This window comes from Bos grunniens, chromosome 24 (assembly GCF_055505025.1).
Source record: "Bos grunniens cultivar Pamir isolate PY7600 chromosome 24, Bosgru_T2T1.0, whole genome shotgun sequence".
Lineage (NCBI taxonomy): Eukaryota > Metazoa > Chordata > Mammalia > Artiodactyla > Bovidae > Bos > Bos grunniens.
Window position 1 is genome coordinate 21,081,899 of NC_141188.1, and position 25,880 is coordinate 21,107,778.

General features: G+C 49.7%; 1 protein-coding gene and 1 long non-coding RNA gene across 50 annotated transcripts in view; one reads left to right on the top strand and one right to left on the bottom strand.

Annotated features, from left to right (window-relative positions):
* Nucleotides 1-13,513: 13,513 nt before the first annotated feature.
* On the bottom strand, nt 13,514-21,174 carry LOC147345914 (uncharacterized). Of its 3 annotated transcripts, none has more exons than XR_015153712.1 (7): nt 21,014-21,174; nt 20,704-20,803; nt 19,411-19,843; nt 18,381-18,596; nt 17,043-17,246; nt 16,131-16,318; nt 13,514-15,524 (listed from the first exon to the last, which is right to left on the bottom strand). It is a non-coding gene; the product is annotated as an uncharacterized LOC147345914 (long non-coding RNA). The 3 variants fall into 3 exon arrangements; XR_015153713.1 differs by having other exon boundaries at nt 13,515-15,524; nt 16,131-16,255; nt 19,411-19,600; XR_015153711.1 differs by having other exon boundaries at nt 13,516-15,524; nt 16,131-16,255.
* A 113-nt stretch (nt 21,175-21,287) lies between these two features.
* Nucleotides 21,288-25,880, top strand: part of CELF4 (CUGBP Elav-like family member 4) — a 314,667-nt gene continuing 310,074 nt past the window's right edge. For all 47 annotated transcript variants that reach the window (XM_086372670.1, XM_086372713.1, XM_086372682.1 and 44 more), the window contains exon 1: nt 21,288-22,027. In XM_086372670.1, coding sequence (XP_086228796.1) covers nt 21,742-22,027 — 286 coding nt within the window. In that variant the 5' untranslated portion in view covers nt 21,288-21,741. The remainder of the gene's footprint in view (nt 22,028-25,880) is intronic.

Below are 25,880 nucleotides of genomic sequence, written 5' to 3' on the forward strand. Positions count from 1 at the left end.
TGCATTGCAGGCAGATTCTTTAGTCACCAAGCCAGCAGGGAAGCCCATTTTATATACAGTAGTGTGTATATGTCAGCCACAATCTTCCAATTTATCCATCCCCTGCTTACCCCTCAGTAACCATAAGTTTATTTTCTACATCTGTAACTCTATTCTGAGCCAGAAAGTCTTTGACACTGAATACCTCTCTGCAGAGTAAAAGCGGAATAAAAGAAAATTAAAATTAAGACACTGAATATAAATCTGGTGAAAATAAAAGAAGTTATTCAGTTTTCATTTTCATTTCACACCAGGAAATATGGCACATAGCTTGACTATAAAGACTGGTTGTAGGAGAAAGTGGAAACAATCTGGGAGTGATCTGAGCAGCACTTGGATGGCCCATGAAGAGTTTTCCCAGTCCATCTGCTTTCATGCCTTCTCTCCATTCTTCTTATCAGACCCTTACTGATATGCAAATGCCCCATTAGAATCTCCACAGATTGTTTTTACAGTTAATATAGTTAATTTCGATTCTTACTGAAATATATTTGACATATAACATTGTTTAAATATAAAGTGTACATGCTGACTTGATATATTTATATACTATAATATGATGGCCATTGTAGTGGTAGTTAACACTTCTATCACGTCATCTAATTATTTCTTTTTTGGAGTAGGAATAATTAAGATCTAGTCTCTTAGGAGTTTGATGATTATAATACAATATTGTTGTTTATATTCACTATCCTGTGAATTAGATCTCTTAAGATGTATTTAAACAACATCTCTCTCATTTCCCCAGCCTGTAGCCCCTAGTAACCAACATTTTACTCTACATTTTTATGAATGTAGCTTTCTTAGTTTCCACATTTAAGTGATATGATATTTGTCTTTCTCTGTCTGACTTATCTCACTTAGCATAATGTCCTTGAAATCCATCCTTGTTGTCACAAGTGGGAGAATTTCCTTCTTTCTCATGGCTGAGTAGTATTTCATATATATATATATATATATATATATATATATATATATATATATATATATATATATATGCTTGGGCTTCCCTAATGGCTCAGATGGTAAGGAATCCACCTGCTATGTGGGAGACCTGAGTTCGATCCCTGGGTCAGGAAGATCTCCTAGAAAAGGGAATGGCAACCCACTCGTCTTCTTGCCCAGAGAATTCCATGGACAGAGGAGCCTGGTGGGGTTGCAAAGAGTGGAATATGACTGAGCAACTGACACTTTCACTTTCATACATTTTTATATATATATCACCATACCCATTCATCTGGAGATGGGCACTTATGTTGTTTCCACATCTTGGTTACTGTGAATAACACTGCAATAAACATGGAGGTGCAGATATCTCTTTCACATCCTGCTTTTATTTCCTTTGGGTGTATACTCAGATGTGGAATTGCTAGATTATATGTTAGACCAATTTTTAATTTTTTGGAGAATCTCTGTATTGTTTTCCATAGTGGCCGCACCAATTTACATTCCCACAAACAGTGTACAAGGGTTCTTTTTCTCTATACCCTCACCAACACTTTTTTCTCTTGTCTTCTTCATGAGAAACTGTACAATCTTATTTTACTGAGCTAGCTGGGGTTTCTCCAACATTTTCCAACACATCGTGTTTCCGGGTCACCAATCCTTCCACTGGCCACAATGCTTTCTTCCTTTGTCTGCCAGGTGGATGCCTGCTCCTTCCTGACTCAGATGAAACCTAGCCTAGGGTGCTCCCACAGCACCCCATCCACCCCTCTTTATCAGCTGCCTCATTGTTCTGTGATGACCTGTGCAGATGTCTCTGCCTCCCTTCCCCTTTAGGAAGTCCCTGAGAACAGAGGTCATGTTTTGTTTTGTATTCCTAATGAATGAGACCTAAATGGAAATGCTAGCAACCTTTATCATCTGCTGGTATTTCTCCTGGGTCAGTTAGTCAAAATGGGCAAGATTTGACTCAGGGGAATATCAGATATAAAGTCATGCCTTGAGGAAACATATGTGCTTCTTCATCTCATCAGTGAAGTAGGTGGCCACAAACAGGATTAACTGGCAAAGGCTTAGGATGGTTAGGATAGCCACATGGAAAGACCCTCCCAACCTGACCACTGATGCCCAAAGGAGTAATAATAGTCACAGTGATGTAAAGAGTCTGGTGATATTGACTATCCATTTGAGTACTTCCTGTGGCCCAGGTGCTACACAAAGCATCTGACATGTTTGACCTCACTCAGTCCATACAACAAAACTGGGAGGCACAGGATGCTCACCTCAACTCCACAGATAAGGAGGCTAAAACTCAGAACATCAGACTCAGACTGACATGTAATTAGATGATGCTCACACAGCGAGCCACGGGAAAAGTCAAGATTCAAACCCACTCACGTACCCACAAAGCTTTGACTTTCAGCTGTGCTGCTGAACAAGAAATTGCACTGATACTGCAGGTCTCATTTGGTGGGGAGAACACGTGTATGTACATTCACACTGTCTTCCTCAAATCCTAGACCATAAAAAGGCATTAAATAACTAATTATAAATAAATAGGGACCTTAGTACCCTTATATCCACACTCATTTGCCTAAAGCCAATTCCCCCCATGACTGAGAGCCTCCCTATGGGGCAGGAGGTGCGGGGTGCCAGACACCTGAAGGAGATGATGTTAGGAGGACAGAAGGTTGTAAGGACAAACTGCTGGTGAAGGCAGCTCCCAGTCCTGCAATCTCTGCCTTGACAAAGCCCCTCTGCCACCCACAGCTAGTACTGGGGTTCAGGACCCTGCTACCCTCCACCCAAGTGTCTACAACTGCCTCACAGTGATTCTCCCGCTTCTAGCCCCATCCATCCCAACACAGCCCTCTCGTCAATGCAGCCTGACCCCACTGAACCACAGCCCCGATGTGCTCCAACTCATTCAGAGACCCCCACTGCCTTCTGATTGAAGTCTCAAATCAGCAGTTCCACTCAGGGGCTCTGACACTCAGCCTGCAACCAACCACTCAGATTTGTCCTCCTTCCTGGCTCTGACAACCCGGGCTTCAGCTTCAGACCCAGAACAGGACCCACTGCATCCCAGATGAGCCTTGCCCTTCCCACTCTTCTTTCCCTTCTCCTAGAACAATACTCTCTTCTCTCAGGTTGCCCACAAACATTTGTGGAGCAGGGATCAGGTACAGTGTTGGCTTGTAAGATCAGATTTCTCCTCCAACACCTAGTACAAATGCTGACTTGTGCATCAGCCTTCTGATGAGAAGTAACTTCATCCTTCTCTATATGCTCAAATATTCACAGCATTTGGCCCAAGCCACATGAATACATCTGCCTCCCCCAGCCCTGTAAGCTCCATGGGGGCAGACTATGGTCTTGATGGCAATGAGCCCCATTACTGACCATGGTGAGCTTCAATTCAATCTGTATGGACCGATGGACAGTTCCAGAGTTCCTGGGTCATCACTCCCCATTGGCAAGTAAACCACAGCAAAGAATATTATTGAGACAATCATCGAAGTATCAAGATATGAATTATCTGAAGCATCGAATTATTGCAAAGATGTAATAGAAATCATCTAGTGCCCTGGATAATTTTGACTTGCCTGACATTCTTCTTATTAAAAACTCACACAATTAAATAGACAATGTGGATCTGTAACACTTAGTGCTATCAGACAGACAACATGCAAGCCATGATGAATGGGGATCAAAAATATATTGTGGATTTCTTCTTGGGCTTAGATTCTAACCTCTAAGGGTAAAAGTGAAAGTGGATGTGAGGCTTGAGGCCCACTGTTCCATAAGTCAGTTGGAAATCATTTATTAAACTACTCACTAAACAATCTTGCAGTTGGGCTACTGAGTAAATGAACACAGTTTCTCCCTCTGGGTGCTTCTGTTCTGGTCAGGAATACAAGACTTACTCAGATGAAAGAACCAAGCTAAATAACAATACACAAGCCAAAGAAAATACACAATACACAAGTAAAGAACAAGTAATGTAAATTATTAACATGAATTTCAAGGAAAAATTAAAGTCCAAAAAGTTGAGAGTAATCAGGAATGATGCACTGGAACCATCTTACTTTTGCAGGCAGACTCTTTACTGTCTGAGCCACCAGGGAATCCCACTTTCTCAGTAGAGACAAATAAAGAGTCTCAAAAATCCCTGTATTCCCTATCTTAGGACGTCAGGTCCAGATGGTTTCTGGCAGAGGAGGAGATCCAGTGTGTAGGGCCTCTAGTCCTTTAGGCCTTTTGTTTATTTCCCAATTCATTACTCAATGATATTTGCTGAGTGCTCACCACATGCCAGGCCCACTGCTAAAGTCAGAATATGTTGGTGAACTACATGATCCTTATGGGCTACTGGGGTTTAAAATGTACTATAGGAGAGGGCAGGCTTCCCTGGTAGCTCAGCTGGTAAAGAATCCACCTGCAACACAGGAGACCCCAGTTCAATTACTGGGTCCGGAAGTTCCCCTGAAGAGAGGTAGGCTACCCACTCCAGTAGCTTCCCTGGTGGCTCAGATGGTAAAGAATCTGCCTTCAATGCAGAAGATCTGGGCTCAGTCCCTAGGCTGGGCAGATCCCCTGGAGAAGGGCATGGCAACCCACTCCAGTATTCTTACCTGGAGAATCCCATTGACAGAGGAGCCTGATGGGCTGCAGTCCATGGGGTCGCAAAAGTTGGACACGACTAAAACAGCACAAAGGATAGGGTCTTTTTAATTTTGGAACTTTATGCCTTCAAATGTAGGTTAACATGCAAGTGAGCTGAATTCCTAGGCACAGAATGGATGATGATGGGGATGGAAGGGTGGTGGTTCAGAGGCAGGTCGGATGGCAGAAGGAAACCTTACTGAGACTAAATACATCATAATTTACATCATAATTTATCACACAGCAAGGTTTAGAGGTTTTGGGGCAGCCATGGAGAACAAGGAAGGGAAGAAGCTTCTGCCCAAGAAATAGAGGCCACAGAGGGTTCTATGCCAGGGTCAGCCCCTTCCCCCAAGCTGAGACTTGGCATTGTTGGCATGGATGGAAGAGCCAAGAAGTGCAAAAACAATGAAATGGGGCCACCATCAATGAGGAGGCATCGTGCAATGCCAGCACTTGATTTGGAAAGTATTCATAAGGCTTTTCTTGGCTAGGATATTTAAGACAAAAATAGAAATATTCTCATCAATGATTTATAAGATTGCTTTAGAGGAATGGGGCAGAACCCAGTATAACAAAGAGCAGAAAAGCAGCCTCCTAACTTGTCACTGGGCTGGAGAACGTGGGCCAGAGGAGAGAAGCATGAGCGGGTGCTTCTGGTTCCTATCACAGAAATTCTTCTTGGGGTAGAATTCTCCAGAGGTGAGATCTGAAAGGTGCATATGTTTTATAGAGAATAACAACCTGAACTGGTAAGCCAATCAGACAGAAATACTATTCCAAGCAGTGAACATCTCTTCTGGTCTCCACTCTTGAAAGAGGTGGAGATGGAGACCAAGGAATGAAACAAGAACAGATTTAGAAAGAGCAGAAGGTAAGAGAAAGCCTTCCCACAATAAGGTAAGGTCATTTCACAGTTATGCGCTGAGCTTATTATAAGCTCATTCCTGGAGTCTGTTGTTTTCAATTATGCACGAATTTACCCCACCTCCGGGACTCTCCATCAGAAGCACAGGGGATGGGAGAGGAAAAGTCACTAATTTCAGACCGGCACCTTGCACCTGCACTGCTGCCAGGCCCAGGCCCTGACACCGCCTGACTTTACGCCACCTGGCCTGAAGCTCCCCAGCCAAGCTTCCTGAAACTCAACATTGCATCAAGTCACCACTCATGGGGTGACTTTTCTGCACCCTATTCCTTAATTGTGCTCAGTCGCTCAGTCGTGTCCAACTCTGTGCTACCCCATGGACGGTAGCCCTCCAGGCTCCTCTGTCCAGGGAACTCTCCAGGCAATAATACTGGAGTGGGCTGCCATTTCTTTCTCCAAGGGATTTTCCCAACCCAGGGCTCAAACCCACATCTCTTACCCACATTGGCAGGTGGGTTCTTTACCTCTAGTGCCACCTGGGAATACTCTACTACAGGGTGAAAATTCTACTCAGACTGACATACCTGAAGCTCTCCAGTCACCCGGTCATTGAGGATTTATTGGGCACACAGGATGCTAGGCTCTGGGGTGAAGAACTGAACAAGAAAGGCATCATTGTGCCCTTGAGGAGCTTAGAGTCTACCAGAGCTGGGGGAGCAGGGAGGAATCACCCAGTAACTTAGTCAATTAATAACAATTGTGCAGATGGCTATAAAAAGGAGTGAGGATTAGACTGATGCCAGCTGGGGCTGAGACACCCAGCACAGGACAGAGGACATGACAAGACAGGCTTAGAAGGAGAAGCAGAGGGGACAGGGGGCGTTATGAAGGTCCTGGAATAACAAGCCTAGGAGATCATTCTCCATCCTGCAGGCAATGGGGAGTCACTGAAGGCTTTTGAGGAGGGAGTTGGCATGACCAGATCTAGTATTTAGAAATCCCAGTCTGTGTGCAGAATGAAGTGCATGTGGGTCAGAGAAGGTAAAGTCAATGGCAAAGAGACTCGGTAGAAGAACACAGCAATAGTGTAAGTGAGAGAGAATATTCAGGTCTGGTGGGTAAGAGGGGATGTGGAGAGAGCTGGCAGGACATGGTGGCCAAGCGCATCTGTAGGATGAGGCAGATGATACAGTCAGGAGTGATTCACACTCTGGCTGAGATGACTGGTAGATCACAGGGCTAAAATGAGGATCTCACATGGGGGGATCTTTTTTCTCATGGGAAGACAGAACCCCTGAGTCTGAGGGTCTTTTGATAGAAAGTTGTCAATAAGAGGTTGAAGCTCAGGAAAGCAGAGGAGACTGAACATGAGTTATTGGCACCTTCAACCTGTTTAGGGAATTATCAGCTTGTACCCTAGGAGACTGTGAGGCCTTAAAAAAAAAAAAAAAAGATAATTGAAAGCTGGCACCAGGGCAACCCAGCATTTAAGGATGAAGAGAGAAAGGGCTCAGTCTAGGGGACAAATGAGAAGTAGTAGGTGAACAAAGAGAATAACGTATTTCTTAAAAGAGAAGGAAGATGGTTCAAAGAAGTGGTTGGTAGCATTAACACAAAAGCTAAAAAAGGTAGTCTCTAGATTTGGCCAAGGAAGACACTGATGGCCTTAGTAAGAATAATCTGGGTCAAGTGGGAAAGACAAAAGCCACTCTAAGCATATTACAGATGAGAATCAACAAAGCAGAGAAAGCAAGGGTAACCACGGGAACGGAAAAACATGGGAACATCTTGGGAGAAGGGAGTCATTGCAGGCCTTTTTAAAGGAACTGGCCCATTGCTGGAGGAGGTTAGGCAGACCAGAGAGACTTCAGGGGTGCTAGGGGATCGAGTCCTCTAATGCGTGCGGCAGTGAAAAAGATGACCCCTAAGCCCCGTGCCAAATCTGAGATTCCAAGTCTCTCTGGAGCCACAGTCATTCCACAGGGTCTGTCAAGGACGGACAGCCAAACTTCAGCATCAGCGTCAGGATAGCAGGGTTAGAGGGGGAGCTTTCCTGCACATCTTGGACTTGAGGCAAGGAACATGTCCATCTTCCCTAAAAAAAACACCTGGAGGCCACATGGCTCAGGCTTGAGAAAGGGACTCAGGACAGAACCCATTTCCTCCCCCTAAGAGAACATCAGCTCCCCCTGGTAGGGATCCAGAGAAATAGGATCAGGCTGAAAACAAACTGCTCAGCGGCAGAGCTGACCCGCCCGGCCACCTCTGTGCCTCTCCCCAGGGCAGAGGCACTGTTCCCCTGGGCTCCCTGCGAATTGCGAAGCAGAGAGCATCCCGTGCCTCTACCTCCCCGTGGGCCCTGGCCTGGCCAGCCTGCTGAGGCAGTCTTCCCGAGAGCCAGCACCTCCGCTGCCCAAGTGGCCTCAGCCCTCGACCCAGGAACACAGAGGAGGGAGAGAGGAGGAAAGACAGACAGACAGGGTAAAAAGAAAGCACAAGGGAGAGAGAGAAAGAAACAAAGACATGCTGAACAATGAAGAAACAGGCATTTATAACTAGAGGGCTAAGTGCACGTGTGCATGAAAGAGAGAGAAAATGAGAGCGCCCTGGCTTCTATATCTGACCCTTGAGCAAGTCACTTTACCTCTTTGGATGTTAATTGCCGGATGTGTAAAATGAGAAAAGTGGATTAGAAGATGCCTAAGGTTCCTTTCAGGTGGAAAATCCTGTGTTTCTCAAATTCTGTATCTGTATATATATAGCACCCCCAGAGGCCAAAAGCATTAGCAGCACAAAGAAAATATAATAAACCCCAGTAAGGGTGAAGTGCTCACCCGTGTGTGTCTGACAAACACGTGAACACATGCACACGGGCCCATGTACACACACACACACACACACACACGTGGGGCACTCTGTTTCAGGGTCTGCCTCTCAGTGAAGGACGTGGTTTAGAGCCCATTAGAGCTCACACATAAAACTTGTCTGATCAATTTACAGTCACGCCTCTTCTACATACTAGGAAATGCTAAATCTCAACTAACCTAAATATTTGACAAATGAATCATTTTAGATTGTCAGGCTTTCTAAGTAGCTAAGGATTTACTCTTCAAATGATCAAAACTAGTTTTAAAAGCCACCCAGAGGGATACATTTGGTTTTTTTGTATTATAAGCAGACTCTGCCAAACCCAGCTTCAGTGTGGCTTCCCAACAGGGCTGCTTGTCCTGCTGCCTGGCGCTGTGCCAGGCTGGCCCCTCAGTGGAAAGGCCACCCCCCAGTGCCCCCAGACATAGCAGTAGGAAGGAACAGACTACAGGAGGCTTCCTGATTGGGGGAAAAGAGCCAGGAATGAAGACAAGAAAGAGCAGGCGTTCTCGCTACAGAGCATACCTGTCCCACCCCAGAGCTGGGCCTTAAGCAGGGAAGGAAGGGAGAGAGAAAAAAGCACATTTTCAAAGGAAGTTAAAAGCTGGGTGCTGGGCAGTACCTCCTGTTTGGGTGGCTCCACGCAACCTGGAGCCACCGCTAGCGGGGCGCACGCGTGCTAAGTCATTTCGGTCGTGTCTGACTCTGTGATCTCATAGACCGTAGCCCGCCAGGCTCCTCTGTTCATGGGATTTTTCCAGGCAAGAAAACTGGAGCGGGTTGCCATGCCCTCCTCTAGGGGATCTTCCTGACCCAGGATCTAACCTGTGTCTCCTGCATTGGCAGGCAGGTTCTTTAACCACTAGCAGCATCTGGGAAGGGGTTGTGTATAAAACAGGAGTGGATTTAGGCAGGAAGATGGGGTTAAACAAATTTTTTTCATCTATTCTTTCTCCCTGTCCATTCTACCTGCCTGAGGTACGGGAGAATTCCAGAAGCTATCTGGTTGCCCTCTGGGGTGGGAAACACGGAAAGAACCCTTCCAAGGGTGTGGTGGGGGGCACTCAAAGCCTGGACCATGATGTCCAGCTGGGGCCTGGTGGGCAGGGGAACTTGTCAGCTCCTACTCTAGGACGCCCATGGTGGAGATTCCCCAGGAGCCTGTGGAAGCACAGACAACCGCAAGGACAGCCCAGGGCCCCTCCTCCCCATCACAGCATGTGTAAGCTTCCCCCACCTACAGAGGAGAAGAGAAAACCCTCCAAAGGTGGAGAATTTGCCCATATGAGACGATCACTAATAGTAATCAGAGTGACTGACCACTAATGAACGCTCCTGAAGCCTTCCTCTCCCCCTGGCATGGAAGATCTAGGCCGGGGGAGTCAAATGGCAGCTAAAGAAAATAAAGGCCACTGTGTGTCTGCCCCCATCAGAGTGAAGTAAATGCAGCTGCAGGTGGTAGCTGGCGGGGCTGGCTCTGGCCCTGTCCTCTCCTGCTGCCCCCGCCTAAGGATCTTCCAGCCCTTCCTGAGAGGTCTCACCACAAGGCTCAGGGCCAGGGACCCGAGAACAGGGGCATTTCCAGCCAGAGAGGCAGGGCAGAGCTGGAAGAGGCCAGAGACACACACCAGCTACTGGGGGAGGAGGGAGGTGTGGGCACCCGTGTGGCCGGAGACTTCTGCCCCGTCAGAACACGAGCTAGGGTAGCAGAGAGGAGAGGCCGGCTCCTTCTGAGACACCAACTTCAGGCCAGCCTCAGACTTAGCTTGTAAGATTCGAGGGGCCAGAGAAGGCTTCAGGCTACCCCCAAACTATCTTCCAACAAAGCCCTCTTGCTGAGACAAAGGACTGAAGAAAAAAGAGCCTGTAAGAATATTCAGGCAAAGGGTGAGTTGGGAAGTGGACAAGGAGTATCCCCTGGGTAGACTGGGGCCTGGACAGGTGGTGGACCCAATGAAGACAGGGTCCTAGGCATCTGGACCTAGTCCACAGACAGCCCAGAGCCCATTGTGCCTGCCAATAAGAGCACAGCCAGGGCACCCTCTGGACACAGTGGTCTTTAAAGCTCTCAGGCCCTGGACCCTCTGGCTGATGGTCCAGGAGACCCCTGACTCTGCTCACCACAGGCCCCAACAGGCCCCACAGCCTGTGGTCACCTCTTTGCTCTAGACCATGTCAACACACACATAGGCATACTCACAGACAGACACACAGACACATGCCAAGATGACAGCACTCAGGATAAGGGGACTCACTCAGAGTCAGGCCTCCCCCTTGCGATCCTGGTCATTTTATTATTAGATTCTCAGGGGTGTGAAAATAGAAAATAGCCTCAGATTCCGCCATCTCTCAGTGCTGGCACAGACCCTGCCTATTGTTTCACAGCCTAGAAATGTACTTTTACCACCATCATGGTCATCACCATCACCACTGTGGGGCCAGAGAGATAAACCAGATAGATGGGAGAGGGCCCTGGTCAGGAGCTGCAAGGATCAGGCCCTGGCAGAGATGCTCAGAAGGATATGGATCAAAGTTGGGAAAGGGAGATGTGAAGAATGACCAAAGCTCAGCTTTATCCCATCTGCGCAGAAAGATGCTTTATGAATCAAAACGGTGGAGGACAGGTGAGCTGTGCCCACACAGGACCAAGGGTACCTGCTTCCAACTCAAGGGCCATAAGGGCCTCAGAGTAGCCGAGACCAACGCTACTGCAGTGGTAGAGACAGCTGTCCAAAGGAAGTGGCACCGAGCAGAGTCCCCAAGGCAGGGTAGGACTTCCACAGAGAGCTGCGGAATCAGCCAACTCAATTTTGATTTCTCATTCTGACACTTCCTGGCTAAGTGACCCTAGGAAAGACACCTAACCTCTCTGATCTTCAGTAGCCTGATTTGTAAAATGCCAATGCCTCCCTCATAGGGATGCAGAGAGGAGGAACTAAGCCACTGTGGGAGCAGAGCAGTAGTAAGCAAGTGGCTGGTAGCACCAGGGGGAAAGTAAACAAAGGCAAAGAAGTTAAATGCGGACAGTGTGTGCATAAATGCAGGGGCCAGAGGACACAGGGACGGCTGGGAACGACCCAGAGGGTCAGGCCCCAGAAAGCTCAGGTACCCGGGCTGGATGAGGATGTGACTGGAGGGAGCCCCATCTCTGATGAAGCTACAGCCGTGGAGTTGGCGGCCCTGCCAAACAAGTTGTCAGACCAGCCCTTGAGAGCTTCCTTCTCATTGGTCCTGACTGACGGAAATCAGCAGGCCGGCCGTGCGGGCCGGGCAGCGCAACCGACAAGGCCCCGGGGACAGCTTAAGTGGACAATAATTGCAGGTTATTATATACCGGGCTGCAGCCAAAAGCCCGGCGGCTATTAAGTGTGATTGGGAGAAATAATCAGGAGAAGGAGGAAGGATGAGTGAAGCGAGCTGCTCGTTCTGTTCCCAGGGCTGCTCTGAGGCCGGGGCTGTAGGAAGGCTGGATAGGGTGGGCGGGGCCAGGTAGATTACGATAAGCACCCTACACTCCGGGAAGCAGCTCCATCGTTCCTTGCTGCCGATTCTCCCTGCTTCCCACGATTTGTGCAGAGTAAGGATTACAGTTCCCAACCCATAATTCAGAGAATAAGACCCAGAGAGGGGAAGCAGGCGGCCCAATGACAAAGTGAGTCTTGCCCGAATCCCACCAAAGCCAGGATTGAGGCTCCCTGTTATCTAATGGCCACAGAAGTGACTCTTGGCATCAAGCCCATCAAGGCTCAGCGCTACCCTCAGTGGGGTGGCATCATCTCAGAACTGGGACTGGGAACACGCGTTAAGACCCAGTGGGTCTTTCCGTGTGGATCTCAGGCAGGACAAGAGCAAGGAACTGGGATATGCAGAGGAGAGAGGCTTATAAAAATATGATTGATTATTTCTTAGAGCTATATATATTCATTAGATCCTTCTCTGGCATACAAGGAGAAATGTATGTCCATTTTCTAGATGAGGAAACCAAAAGTGATCACATGACTTGCCCCAGGCGGGGCAGTGATGCAGTCAAGGGCAGGGCTGGTGGGACAAGGCTGGTCTGGGAACTTGCAGACCACACTCCGGATCTGTCTACTGGCAAAGACCTTGGCAGAGGTAACCTTACTCCGTCCTCTGCCACCAGGCCAGGAGGACTTTATCCAGGAGGACTTCATCCCGCTGGTCAGAGTTTCCCATTGCATCAGTACCAATGGTGGTTCTGTGTTTCCAGGCCAAGGGTGACATGAAGTTGCCCTGGTATGATGTGTGGACCACATGTTCCCAACTTCCCACCTCCCACCCCTCCGCTCCTCCAAGCCCACAACTCAGTTTGGATCCAAGAAGGAGACACCCTCCTCCTTGAAGCACAAACACCATGAACAGCTTCAAGGAGATGCCTGGAGACCAAACACTGCCTTCCTTATTTCCTGCAGTAGCTTTCATAGAGACAGCCCTGCCCTGATGGGGACACCAAAGTGTGGTGGTGAGCAGTGGATCAAGCCCCAGCTCCTCCAAACACAGCACCTCAGCAGACATCCAGAAAAGTCTGCACCGGCTTAGGGCCACCCTCGGGTTCTGATGACCCATCCCTCCCTCCACAGACTGCCTCTCCCCAGCCAGGCCCCCTCAACCAGGCCTCCCCAGCTGCCCCCCCACCACCGACCCCGTCTGGAAATGACCCTGCTTTGGGCCACAGGAGAGCAGGAACCTCGGGCAGGGAGGGATCAATTACACTGTGACTCAGCTAGAGGGGCACAGAGCCAGGGTGTGAGTCACGGAGCCTGCCCACCGCCTCCTTCTCTGGACGGGGGCCAGCCATGCAGGTCTGTGTGGGAGCCTCCCGGGGGTCGGGCACACAGATGTGTGGGTGCAGGCTCCCAGGCAGTGGGGGGTGCCGGGTGTGCTACAATGTGGGCCCTTCCCAAGCCTAAGTGAGGTGGGCATCGCTGAACTGCTGGGTGGGGAGAAACCCATGAGGCCCCTCCCTGACACAGGCTCTGCTCCCCCAAACACCTTCACAACACTATACCCACAACCAGATACTTACATTACTTTTATCTCCCCAACACACTCAGAGGACCACTGAGGAGAAACCCCAACTGTCCTCTTCCTCAGAAAATACCCATGTCCTGTTACGCATGGTCTAAATGCTATTTCTAGCTACAGTTTATATTTATCCCTGGAAAGGAGAGCCTTAGTTTACTTTTTAATAAATCCACTCACAATAATCACAGCTCACCTTTAATGGCAGTGGGGCAGACACGATATATTTATTACCTTTTAGGACATAAAGATCGCCTCTTTATGACAATCATATGCAGTGTTATCATGCCCGTATTTCAGATAAGGAAACTGAGGCTGAGAGCAGGACTTGTGTGGCTGGTGGGTTAAAAACCTGTCTGATTTCAAAGTTCAGACTCTTTCTATACACAGTGCATGCACTATGCATACATGTCTCTATAGTCAAAGTCATATACATATTTTTAAGCAATAAATTCCCAGTCGTATTTATAGACTGTGTTTCTTTAAATTTTACTCTGCACAAGATTTATATGAATGTGTCTGCTTAGTAAGAGAGCAGAATTTACATACACAACTTTGCTTAAACACTTTGAAAGAATTTAAACTTATTAAAAGAAGGTTGCCATCTGGAAATTATTTGCTGGGAGGAGGATGGTTCTTAAAAACCTATGGTACCTTCTTTAAATATTCCTAGTGGTAGCAAACCTTCAGCCTTTGAATGTGGAAATGACCTGTGGGAAATGGGCCCAGTAAAGTGTCCCTCCCACTCAGCACATGTCTTGGGCTGGAGGTGATGGGTGATTTCTCCCTTAAATACCCAGTCTTTACCTTCTTTGTCCCGGTCTTGTGCCATTGATAATACTCTTCTGTGTTAACAGATGGTCAGAGAGTTCTTACCCTGAGTCTTTCCTGTGGGCTCAGCCTGCTGCAAACCCCTACCCCATGGCCACCTGCCACCCTGGAACACAAGCCTACATCCTGCCCTGGCCTTCACTACCCAACTTGACCGTGCTGTGGGCCCTCTCCACCCGCTACCCATCTCTACTTCTCTCTCCCCAAACCAAGCAGCTGCAGATTCCTTGTCAAGCTCTTGTCAGCCCTCAGCTGCTGGGTGAGGGGTCCACACAGATGCATGATTCTGAATCCCCTAGAAAACAACCCTTTGAAGAAACAGCCCAATGTAAACGTCCTGCTAGCTCACCTTCCCCAGCCCCCTTCCAGTTGGGGTCTCCTCCAACCACCTCACTCCAGGTCACCAGCACATGTCCACTGCCAGCAGATGCTGGGTTTCTTAATCCCCAAAACTATGTGAAGGGTGCCATGCCAGCCTGAGAACCTGGCAGCAGTAGGGAGAATTCAGATGAGAGAGCACAGATAGAAGCTATGCGTCCAGCAACTTTATCAGAGAAATCACGGCCCCGAGAAAGTGACATGTATGCACAGCACTGGGTGTGTGTAATAAACGTAAGTCACTATTCCAGCTTCTAAAGTGAGCCCAGTGTCTGAAAACCTCAGGGCTCATGTACAATAAATTAACATAATTAAAAACTAATTAGTAAAACATCACAATTAAAAGGACTTGCTACAGCAACACCTCACAGGTAAGAAGGGGCCGCGGAGTGCCAGCAGCTGGTACCCAGGGCAGGCCCCAGGTAGAGGCGCTGATGACGCCTCGCTCACCCTGAAGGATGCCGCTCCCAGGAGCATGCTGAGAAACAAGTAGGCAGCAAGTGAGGGCACCCACTGAGGGTCCCACTCAGGCCCCAGCTGGAGGAGGCACACCTCCTCCTCTGCAGGATGTGGAGGGGCCTGGGCCAGCCCCTCAGCGCCCGCCTCACTCCCCACCCACAGCGTATAGTGATGCTCTGACAATACTGGCTGATCAGACATTGATCTAAGCACTTCCCCTGCATCTACTCATTTACCCCTCATCACCATTTAACGAGGAAGCTTCTATTCCTCTTCCTATTTCACACGTAAGAAAACAGAGCCACAAAGAGACTAAAGAACCTGTCCAAAGTCCCAGAGTTAGTAAGTGGGAGAGGCAGGACTTGAAGCCAGTTTCACCTAAACACAGTCATAAGCACCTGCTCCCGGTGGACGGAGTGCTGGCTCCTTTCTAAGAAAAAAAATAAATAAGTGTTTAGAAAAGATAAACTCCCAACGCTTCAGTTCAAATAAGATAACTTTCTCTACACCTTTCCGTCGCCTATTTTGACCCTCAGTTTCTGTTCTCACCGTAACAGTTTTCACATGAGAACCGTGAGTCAGCCTCCCAGGTATCGTCTCCCCTTCTTGGATGTGATGTGAGGAAGGAAACGAGGGTGGCAGAAAGGACCCCAGTCTCCATGTTACAGAGGAGGAAGCTGAGACCCAGGCAAGGCATGACTAGGTCCCTCCCACTGACTTCAGGCTGGCCCAGCCCCAACCGGGGATGCAGGAAGCAGGATTCCAGAGGCAACATCTCCAGGTCTGTCTGTCCTGCCCTTCCATTTCCTGCCCGCCCTCAGCGAAAGTGAGGCAAAGCCTGGATCGGCATGAAAGCCTGGAACAGGAACCTGGAGGGCACATGCATACTGACCCAAAGGCGGGAGACTCCCCGTGGCATTTCCTGCCACTGCCCAGGCCCAGGGGCTCCCACAAGACCAAGGCCACGTGTCCCGAGGGGCTCAGCCAGCCAGGGGAGAAGCCCAGAGGCCCCGGCCTTACCAGCCCTGCCACTTACCTGAGCTCCAGGAGGCAGCCAGTCCCTTCTGGGGAGTCCCTGGGTTTCCCACAAACACGCTGCGGACCACCTCCAATTCTCTTCCTCCCTCCAGGGTTCACTCTCCTGGCCAGGCCTGCTGAGGGCTCAGGACAGGACAGGGGAGCCCTTCAACTGTGCACTCTGGGTGGCAGGAGACTGCTAATTAACTGAGAAAAGGCAGATGCTGTTTTCCTGTTTTTTCCCACCTCAATTACTGTTCCTTATACCACGAAATCTTCCCAAATTATTCAAGGACAGAACCCCTGGGCTTATGAGGAATATAGAAAAACAGACTTCAGAGGCTGCCTTAAGCCTCGCCTTGCCCACCCTACCTGCCTCAACACAGGAGCCTTACCTCTTCAGCATCCTGCAGAGCCCAGAGCTCCTTGTCCTTTTCAGGCCCGGCAGCTCCACCCACTGCCTCAACCTCTCTCATCTCTTCCCAAGTGGACCCACCACTTCCTGCAGGGCCAGATCAGAGCTCACCCCACCAGCTAGCCAACCCTGGCTACCACTGCAGCGTCACCCTCTCCAGGATCCCATGGCACAACTCTCCCGCAACTTTCCCTCGAGCCCCCAACTGAGTCTTGCCCTTGGCTGGTTTACCAGGCTCTGAGTCAGTCTCTTGGCCCAACAGCAAGCAACTGAGCCTCTCTTTCTCTCCAACCTCCCCTCACTGCCCTCTGCAGGGCTGGGCAAGCAGTTCACTCCAGAAGGACTTTAACTGGAGGTCTGGTCTCTGCTGGGGGTGCCCCATCAGACCGAAGCTCTGTTTTCAGCTGGCTCTCAACAAAACCTTAGAGAACAGATACTTCTTGCCCTCCTAGCCCTAAGGCCAGGCCATCAGCCAGCTCTTTGGCCATCTACCCTTCCTCATCCTGCCCATTTTACCTCAAGACTGCTACCCCCATCACAGATCACCACACACAGCTCAAGATCGTCTTCTGTTTTCCCTCGTGTGGATGTGGAACTCCTCGGCCAGGAAGACATTTAACCATCTGTTGCCGTTTGCTGTTCTGAGGCTTTTCACTTGGGATGACTTTGGTCTTTCTAACAAGATAGCTGGGTCTTCCCAGGCCTGTCCTTTCTCTGTTGCTGCCAGGGGAGAAAAGGACAGGCTGGATCAATGTAAGAATGACTGAGTGGGTGCCTCTAAGCCAAGTTGCTGTGCATGTTCTACCCTGCTTGTGTCTCACCCTGGGCTTTGAACTCCTTCTGGGAGAGTTTGCCCAAGGAGAGTCCCAGGGACAGGGGGGCCTGGTGGGCTGCCATCTATGGGATCGCACAGAGTTGTAAATGACTGAAGTGACTTAGCAGTAGCAGTTGCAGCCCCTATCCTTAGAGTCCATTTGAATGAACACAGCCTTGCTCCCAAAATCAAATTAGACATTGGGATCTAGAAACTCCACCCTAGCACCTGCTGCGTGCCCTTGCCTCTCCAGATGGCTTGGTTCCCGCCCTCCGCCAGGTCTCAGTCTCAACTAAGAAAGAAGATTCACAGGCAGGAGAGCCCATGCAGGTCTGAGGGTGTGTGGTCATGGCCAAAGCTGCAAACGTGGTTCTGTGGGTACCAGAGGGAGGGGAGTAACGGTCCCCCAGCTGGAGGGGAGCTGAGCACAATGAGGCCCTCTTCCCTTCTTGAGGAGGAGGGGGGCAAAAGGAAGTGACGAGCAGGAAGCGAGAGGCTGCACAAGGATACCCCTGAGTCAGGATTCCCACCACATGGATGGGGTGCCTTACATCCCCAAAGATGAATCAGCATCAGTGTGTAAACCCCAAAGGCAGAGAGCAAATGAGAAGCAATTGTTTGCAGCTCCCCTTCCATTTGCCAGCCTTCTCCCTCTCAGTGGATGGAACAATTGTGGCCACGAAGTGGCACTTGCAGAAAAAGTTTTCAATCTGTTTAAATGCCACAGTGAGTCATACTTTGCCCCCATCTTCCTCTAATTACATTTCTCTTTGATGATTGAAGGTTAAAAAAATGTAAGTCTTTCTAGGTGATCAAGGACAAGGAGGCCAAAGCACCAACTGAACCACGTTCTTTACTGTCTTCTCAGGGGCCCTTTATGTTCTGAGACACATGTCTGTGTCATGGTAACCCTATCTCTCAGCTGTGGCTGAGAGGAGGGAGCCGAAGAGATCCTCACTGCGTCTTTAAGAGATCCTGCCTTGGCAGAAGCCGCTCCTGGCCCAGAAAGCTGGGGGGAGGTGGGGTGTTTTACCACACACCTGCCCTGGAGCTAAAAGTTGAAGAATGTGCAAGGGAAGACAGCCCAGATCCAAAATAAGCCGTCCTCAGATGGGAGAGAGGGGAGAGTCAGGAACCTTCCTTAGGGAAGAAGAGGCTCTTCATAGCTTCAGGTCCAGGGTCCGGATGTGAAGAGGAACCAGGGTGCAGGAGGCAGATGCGCAGAAAAGCAAGAAGCAAGGAGTCTTTGCAAGCCTCTGAAATAACCAGACGTTCCCCTTTCAGTAACAACTCCATGCCCCAACTCACTCCTGCCCAGGGGCTGCTTTTATTTATGTATTGGCTATTATTATTAATAATAAAATATGAATAATGAAATGCCTATGAATAATTTATTTGAACCTGGAGGGAAGGGGCTGAGGGTCAGAAAGAAGTGGACCGTGAACCTCAGTCCCCTCTTCTGTGCAGGCCCTTCTTTCCCCAGCCCTCCTCAGCTCAGTTTCTTTACTTCCGCTGGTCCTCATTTCACTTTGGCAGGTGGGGGAGGCAAGGAGAAAAAGAGGCTTCAAGAAGGAATCACTCTCCTAAACTCCCCTTTTATGGCAGAAAATACATTCCACTCTGTTGTGTGATTCTGGGAGTAAGTATCAGTGCCACAGGATAATGTTGGAAGTGAGGTTTTGAACAAAGTTATTGGCCTCTGCTGATGTGTCCTGTGGGAAAGGGGACAGAGAGGTCTTAGCCCAGTGGGTGTATGCACACACACACACGCAGAGTATAGATACAAACAGGGTCTAGGTACATAACCACACTGCCTCCACACAAGCACCCATAATCCTGACAGACATACGCACCCATCTCCCAGCCACCAGCTCAAGCCCTCCGTGTGGCTACAAGGGACACGGGGCTTTATTAGAGCACTTCATGGGCACACCAAGCCCACAGCCACATGTCAGGGAAGCTCTCCGTGTGAGTTTCTGTTGCAGTCCTTCAACTTGGGCGTTTTTTAGACCATCAGATAACACTGGATAATGTAAGCCCTGAACCGAGTTATGAACCCACTCTACTTACACAAGATTCCATCAAGCAAAGGCAGGAGTGTCTTAAAATGAAAGGATGAAGTTCCACAATTCTCAGAACTGTACTTGCTGTTAGGGTTGGGCTCGGGATCGTCAGGGAGAGGTGTCCTGGCTGGACTCCGGGCCTGGGGCAGCGAACCTCGGGGCCTCCTCCGGCGCTGGAGAGCTTGGCGGCGTCGTGGCTGTACCAAACGGGCTGGGTCTCGGTTTTCAGGCAGCTAGGGTCTCATTTCTTTAACTTAAATTTTAAACATATCGTCTAGTAACGTCACGTAAGCCGAGGGCAAGGAGAGAGAAACGCAAAACACCGGAAAGGGACCGACAGGGACCAGTCCAGGGTCACACCATCAGCTCTGCCCCGCAACCCGCGAGGGAGCGGCGCGTTATCTTATTTGTCCGGTTTCTGAAGCCGAGAAGAGGCTGTCCTGGAAACGCCAATATAGGAGAGCATGGGGAGCAGGTAAATATCATTAAAAAGGAAAATCTGCTTTCCCAAATCAAGTTCACTACCAGCCTTGGCCCCCAGAGGCGGGGCTGCTCGAACCCAGCTCCCGCGCCAGCCACTCCCTCTCCGGCGCAGCCGACGTCCCGGCCACCGCGGGCCCGATGAGGAACCCAGCGGAGTCCGGGCTGGGCGGCCAGACCCTCGGCCCTCTCCCTCACGTGCCGCCCAGCCCCGCACTTCTGGAGCGGGAAGTGCTGCAAACGAAGCCCGTGTGGGGCAGCGCACGCAGCGGGTGTCTGAGTCCGGCCGCAGCCCGGAGAGCGACTCGGGGACTTTATTTTTTTTGATGGTGGCTTTACAAAAGAATAATAATAAAAAAAAATTTTTTTTTTCAATTTGAACCAGTAAAGCAGACAAGGGCAAAATCAAGCCAGTCCCTCGTGCTGGCTCACCGGCCACCGAGCCCAGAAGCTGCCTGCTTCCCCGCCTGGCCAGCGGCCGACGCGCCCGGCTCCTACCTTCCTCCCGCCAGCCGCCTGCCGGTGCAGCCGCTGCGCTTCGGGGCGGGGAGGCAGTCCCGGACGGAAACACCCACCTCCAGCCTTCGCGGGCGGGCTGGGACGAGGGTCGGGCCCCGAATTTCTACGCCCCGGCCCCCCGGCGCGGCCCGACCGCTCCCCAGACCCGTCCTCCCCAGGTAGCTCGGGTGGCTGTAGACAGTTTTGCGGGAGGGCGAAGATTTGGGGTTGCTCTGGCAGGTTGGGGATGCGAGGAGGGAAAAAGGCAGAGAAAGAGAGCGCGCGCGCGAGAGAGAGAGCTCTTGTCTATAGATTTACCCACATAATATATATTTATGTAGCTTTTTTTTTCTCTCGACACTGATCAATGCGCACTCGGATCGCTGGGCGGACTTCCTCCAAGCCGGCTCGCTTTTTCGAGTCTAAATAAATAAATAAAGGGAACCAGATGGGAGGAAAAGAAGCGCCCATTCTACCTTCGCCGCCGCCCCGCCCGCCATCCCAGCCTTTGCTTCGCCCGCCTGGCGCCCTAATAGAGAGCAGCTCGGTGGATAACGCCCCCCTACATACCCACGAGAAAATGAAAATCAATGTTTTGTTTTGTTTTTTTAAGAAAAGACAAAAAGTTGCACCTGCTGCTATGAACAAAAAGAACCCCCAAAACGCAAACGAGGAGATCAGAAACCCGGTTCCTAACTGGCACCCGCTCCCCGCGGCCGCCGGGCCCGGAATCTCAGCGCCTCCCGAAGAGCCATGCGCCTGGCGCTATTTATAGCCGGGGGCCGTCTCGGACTGTACCACCGCCGCTCGCCGGGGCCGCCGACCGGGGAGGCGCGGGGGGCCGGCGCCGCCCCACGCCGCCCGGCTCCCAGCCGCCGCCCGCCGCGCGGGGCCCTCCCACCCACTCCCGCCGCATCTCACCCTCTCAGGGCCCCGCGCCCCCCTCTACCGCGCTCGCACACTCGCCGCCCCCACCCCTGGTCTGACTGCGAACTTGAACCGGTCCAGCCTGTTTAAACGGAAAGGACAGAGATCCTGTCTGTTCAATGTAAAAAAAAAAAAAAAAAATTAAAAAAAAAATCAGATCAGACCGAAAGAGAGAGAGAGAGAGAAAGAGAGAGAGAGAGAAGAGAGGGAGGGAGAGAGGGGGGAGAGGAGAGAGAGCGCGAGCGCGAGCGAGAGAAGAGAGGAGAAAGAGAGAGAGAGCAGAGAGCGAGCGCAGAGCGAGGTGTAGAGCAACCGAGGGGGAGAGAACCCGAGTGTGTGTGTGCGTGTGCGTGTGTGAGCGCGAGCGAGCTTGCGAGGGAGAGGAGCGAGAGAGTGCGAGCGAGAAAGAATAAAAGGAAAGAAGATTTTCTCTATGTATATAAAGATGGCCACGTTAGCAAACGGACAGGCTGACAACGCGAGCCTCAGTACCAGCGGGCTCGGCAGCAGCCCGGGCAGCGCCGGGCACATGAACGGATTAAGCCACAGCCCGGGGAACCCGTCGACCATTCCCATGAAGGACCACGATGCCATCAAGCTGTTCATTGGGCAGATCCCCCGCAACCTGGACGAGAAGGACCTCAAGCCCCTCTTCGAGGAGTTCGGCAAGATCTACGAGCTGACGGTTCTGAAGGACAGGTTCACAGGCATGCACAAAGGTGAGTGCACCTTTCCCTCCCAACTTTGCCGGGGAGAAGGAGCGGGCGGGCGGGCCGGGCGGCCGGCGACGAGCGAGCGAGCGAGCGAGCGGGAGACGGCGCGAGAGGGAGCCTCGGGCGGACGCCGAGGAGGGAGGCGCTCGGGCAGCGGAGACCGGGACTAGGGTGCATGGGGCAGCTGCTCGCCGGGGCAAGGCTGGATTTTGGGCAAGAAGCTGATAGACGCGGTTTCGTGAGGGGAGAAGCGGAAGCAGAAGAAGAGAAAGAGAGGATGGAGAGAAATCGGGGCTTGGCTTTTTGGGTCCAGCGACTTGAAAGATTGGGATGGGGACGGCTGCGCCGGCCGAGCCCGGGACGCTGAGCGGACTGGCGGGCTCTCCAGCCGGCCGGGGACCAAGGGTGCTGTCCATCGCCGTGGTGCTGAAAATGCTAACAGGAGATGGTCTTCTCCTTCGCTCCGGGCCAGAGTAGCAGGGAGCGCAGCCGTCTAAAAAGAAGAGAGGTGACAAATTCAAAGAGATATTTTTATTTCGCTATCAATTTGACAGTAAACTCTCCCTGTCGAGCCGTGTGCCTGAATAATCCGGTTGTGGTTTGAGTGGTGGAGGAGGGGGTGGGGGGTTGGTTGTTTGAAGGAAAGAGGGACAAAACCTAAGGCAAGAATTAGCAAGGAACCAGCCATCCCCTGGTAGAGTGGGGGGTCAGGGAAGCCTGAATGATCCCCTCCTCAAGAAAGCAGGCAAGGCTTCGGGAAAAAATGTGTGTGTGAAAGATAGGCATTTTGGAGGGTGTATCCTAAATTATCCCAAACTCACAGTGCAGAGAGGTTTATAGTACATTATTTCTCTCCCTTGAAGCAATCATTGCTAGTGAGTACTTGGAGGAGGGGGAATCAGAATGATCAAAGAATTAAAACCCAGCAACTTTTTAGGAAAGTGGTCATGGGAATTGTCTGCAGCCTGTCTGTTTTCTCCTTGTTTTATTATCTTTAAGGCAGAGCCCCAAATGTGTTCAGTTGTAGAACGTGTGTGGGTGGCTGGTGGGTGACGAAATTAGCCCAGTGCTTGCTCCCTAACCGTAATGTATAGGATGTGCAGCGGGAATTAATCGGGGCTGGAGCTGTGTGGGCAAGTTAAATGCTTTCTGAGAGAGATTGATCGTCAGGCAGAGAGGGAGCACCAGGCTAAGGAAGTTGTAAGGGATGTGTATGGACGTTCCGTTTTTAATAAACAGTAGTGGGGAGAGCTGCTGAAGATGCTGTGTATAGAGCTGGTGGTTTTAAAGATGAAAACACACACACGCACACGCACACCCACCCACACACAGAGAGCAGCCTCATCCTTGGCCACAAATGGGCTATGAGCAGAGCTGATCCTCCGGCACATTAGGTGCAGAGTGCGGAGCTGTCTGGTTCTCTGAGCAGCAGTGGTTTTCACTATCACAACCTCCCTCCTTCTCCAGCCCTCCCTTCATCCGAATACTAAGCAGAGCTCCAAACTCTTCATAGTTGGAGTCCCAGAGAGCAGTTTTTATTGGCTTTAGCATCTTCCAGCTTGCCTGCTGAGGAGTAAATCTTAAAGTTAATGGCATGTTGAGTAGCACAAAAACACAGCAGAATGGAAATATACTGGGTTTGTTGGGGTGGGGTGAGGGTGGGGGCTGTAATGGAAGGAGAAACCAACCTTTATTCAATATGGAGAAAATGTCTGTCTGTTCAGAAGAGAAACTGGAAAGGTGGAATGGGGAGGCAGTCTTCGAAATAATATTTGTTTCCCCTTTTACCACCCTCCCTCTCAAGACAACCATATCTCTGTAGTTTTTCCCTTTCCAATCAAGCTCCCTAGAAGCTAATCAAGGTTTGTATCAAACCTTTGTCATTTCAATATGTCCCCAGATTTTAAAATAGCAATAATGAAAATTAAAAAGCAGAGGTATGGAAATTCTTTGCCCATCTTAATGATAGGTTCTTGTGGGGATTTGAGATTTTAAAGTTTAAAAAAATCAAAATCCACTAGAAGCAAAAAGACAGTTGTGAAGAACTGAGCTTCCTATGAGATCTGGGTTGGAGCACTTTCTTTGCTTCTTTATTTTAAATGAAGATAATCTTAAACAATATTCCTTGTTTTTTTCTCAAGACCCCCCACTGGTATCATCACTCTGTTTCTGATGGTTTGGGGGGCTCCCTTGTATTATAGTAAAGATGTAGAATTATCATTATTTGCATCAGGAAGGCAGAGAAGGTTAAGATATGGTGGTGTCATATGTAACACATCATATATATATATACATACACATATCTGGGCAGAATTCCTAGGACAAGCAAAACTTCATTTTCTAAATAATTCCTCCCCTAAACTGGCTCAGTCAGGGGCAGGCAGGCCCTTTGGCTCTGGGTGCCTCGTTGTCGAAGCTCACCCTTCAGAGCCTGAGTGTATATTTTCCCCTATGAAACTTCCTGCCTCTCCATCCTTTGGATTTTTATAGGCAAGGTTGGGCCACAATGTCCCTAACAGTGCCTGGAAGCTTGGAGAGAGCTGAATAAATGAGACAGTTTCCAAGGGCTGGTTTATTCAGTCCTAGAAGAGTTTGAACTCCTCCTTCAGTGATACAGCCTGATTTATTAGCTAATCCTGATAAAATAAGCCTCCGGCCACCTTAAAAAATTACTCGCTTGCCATTGGTGATTAATTACTGTTAAGTCAAAAAGCATGATGAGGCTTGAAGAATGAGGGTTGCATTTGGCTTCTAGATTTCCCCCAACTCTGAATTATAACATGAGGCTAGAGATAGAAACGTGCCTTTGTTAAGCCTGGTTTAAGAGTATATTTGTGGCTTTTTCTTTCCCCTGCTTGAATTTCTAACTTCTAATGAATCAGACTGGGATAAAATTGAGAGACATGATAGGGTACCGGCCTCCAGTGTGGATGGAATAAGTCTATTACTGGTTAAGAGAAGAAGAAGAAAATAAGTAAAAATTAAATTAAGTGCATGAGATTTCAGGTGGGTATCCATTTGTTGGCTACCTGCCATCTCTGGTAACTAAAGAAGGAAAGAGTTCTAAGGGTTAATGGAATACCTGCCATGCGTAGAGTGAACCTTAAAAGGCAATTACTCCAGTCAAATTGGGAGTCTGGAGGAGGGAGTAGGTGGGTGTTGTGGAGCAAACTCAGCCGTATCAGAGAAAGGCTGTTGGGCTGGGGAGGCAGCAAATAGCAGTTGTGGACTGGGGTGATTACTGTAAAGGTAAATTCACCCCCTGGAGACAAGAAAGCAAATGGGCAAAGGGAGATCTGGGTGCCAGGCAGAGAGAGAAAGGAAGAAAAAAAGCCCAGAACAATCTGAAGAAACAACACCTAGGGAAGACAATCCAGTTTAATGCAAACTCTCCCAGCCAACTCAGAGTCTCCTTTTCTCCCCCGTTAGAAGCACTTTGAGAAAGATTGTTTTTCCAGGCTCCAAAGAGAAAGACATTGTGCTATTGATTAAAGAAGAGAGAGGTAAACTCCCAGGGTAGCAGCAAAAGTGAGCTGAGGACCAATGTTGCCTCTTCCTGTAGAAATTTTCTCCTTTGGAGGAAGAAACAGGTCACCCACTAGTCTAATTCTTTCCCTCGCTCACTTTTTATTTATTTCTCTTTTTTTCCTTGTATTTCCTGGAGAAGAGAGGCAGGACTGAAAATACATATGCACACATAGGCATGACCGTTAACACACACACATGCAGTTAGTGGATCACACATGAACAAGCCACAATCCATTCATAACTTTGGTCTTGTCTAGCAGGATAGGAGGCAGCAAAGACTGAGTTACTGGGAGACATAAAGACTAGTGCTCTCTGGATAGCCATATTATAA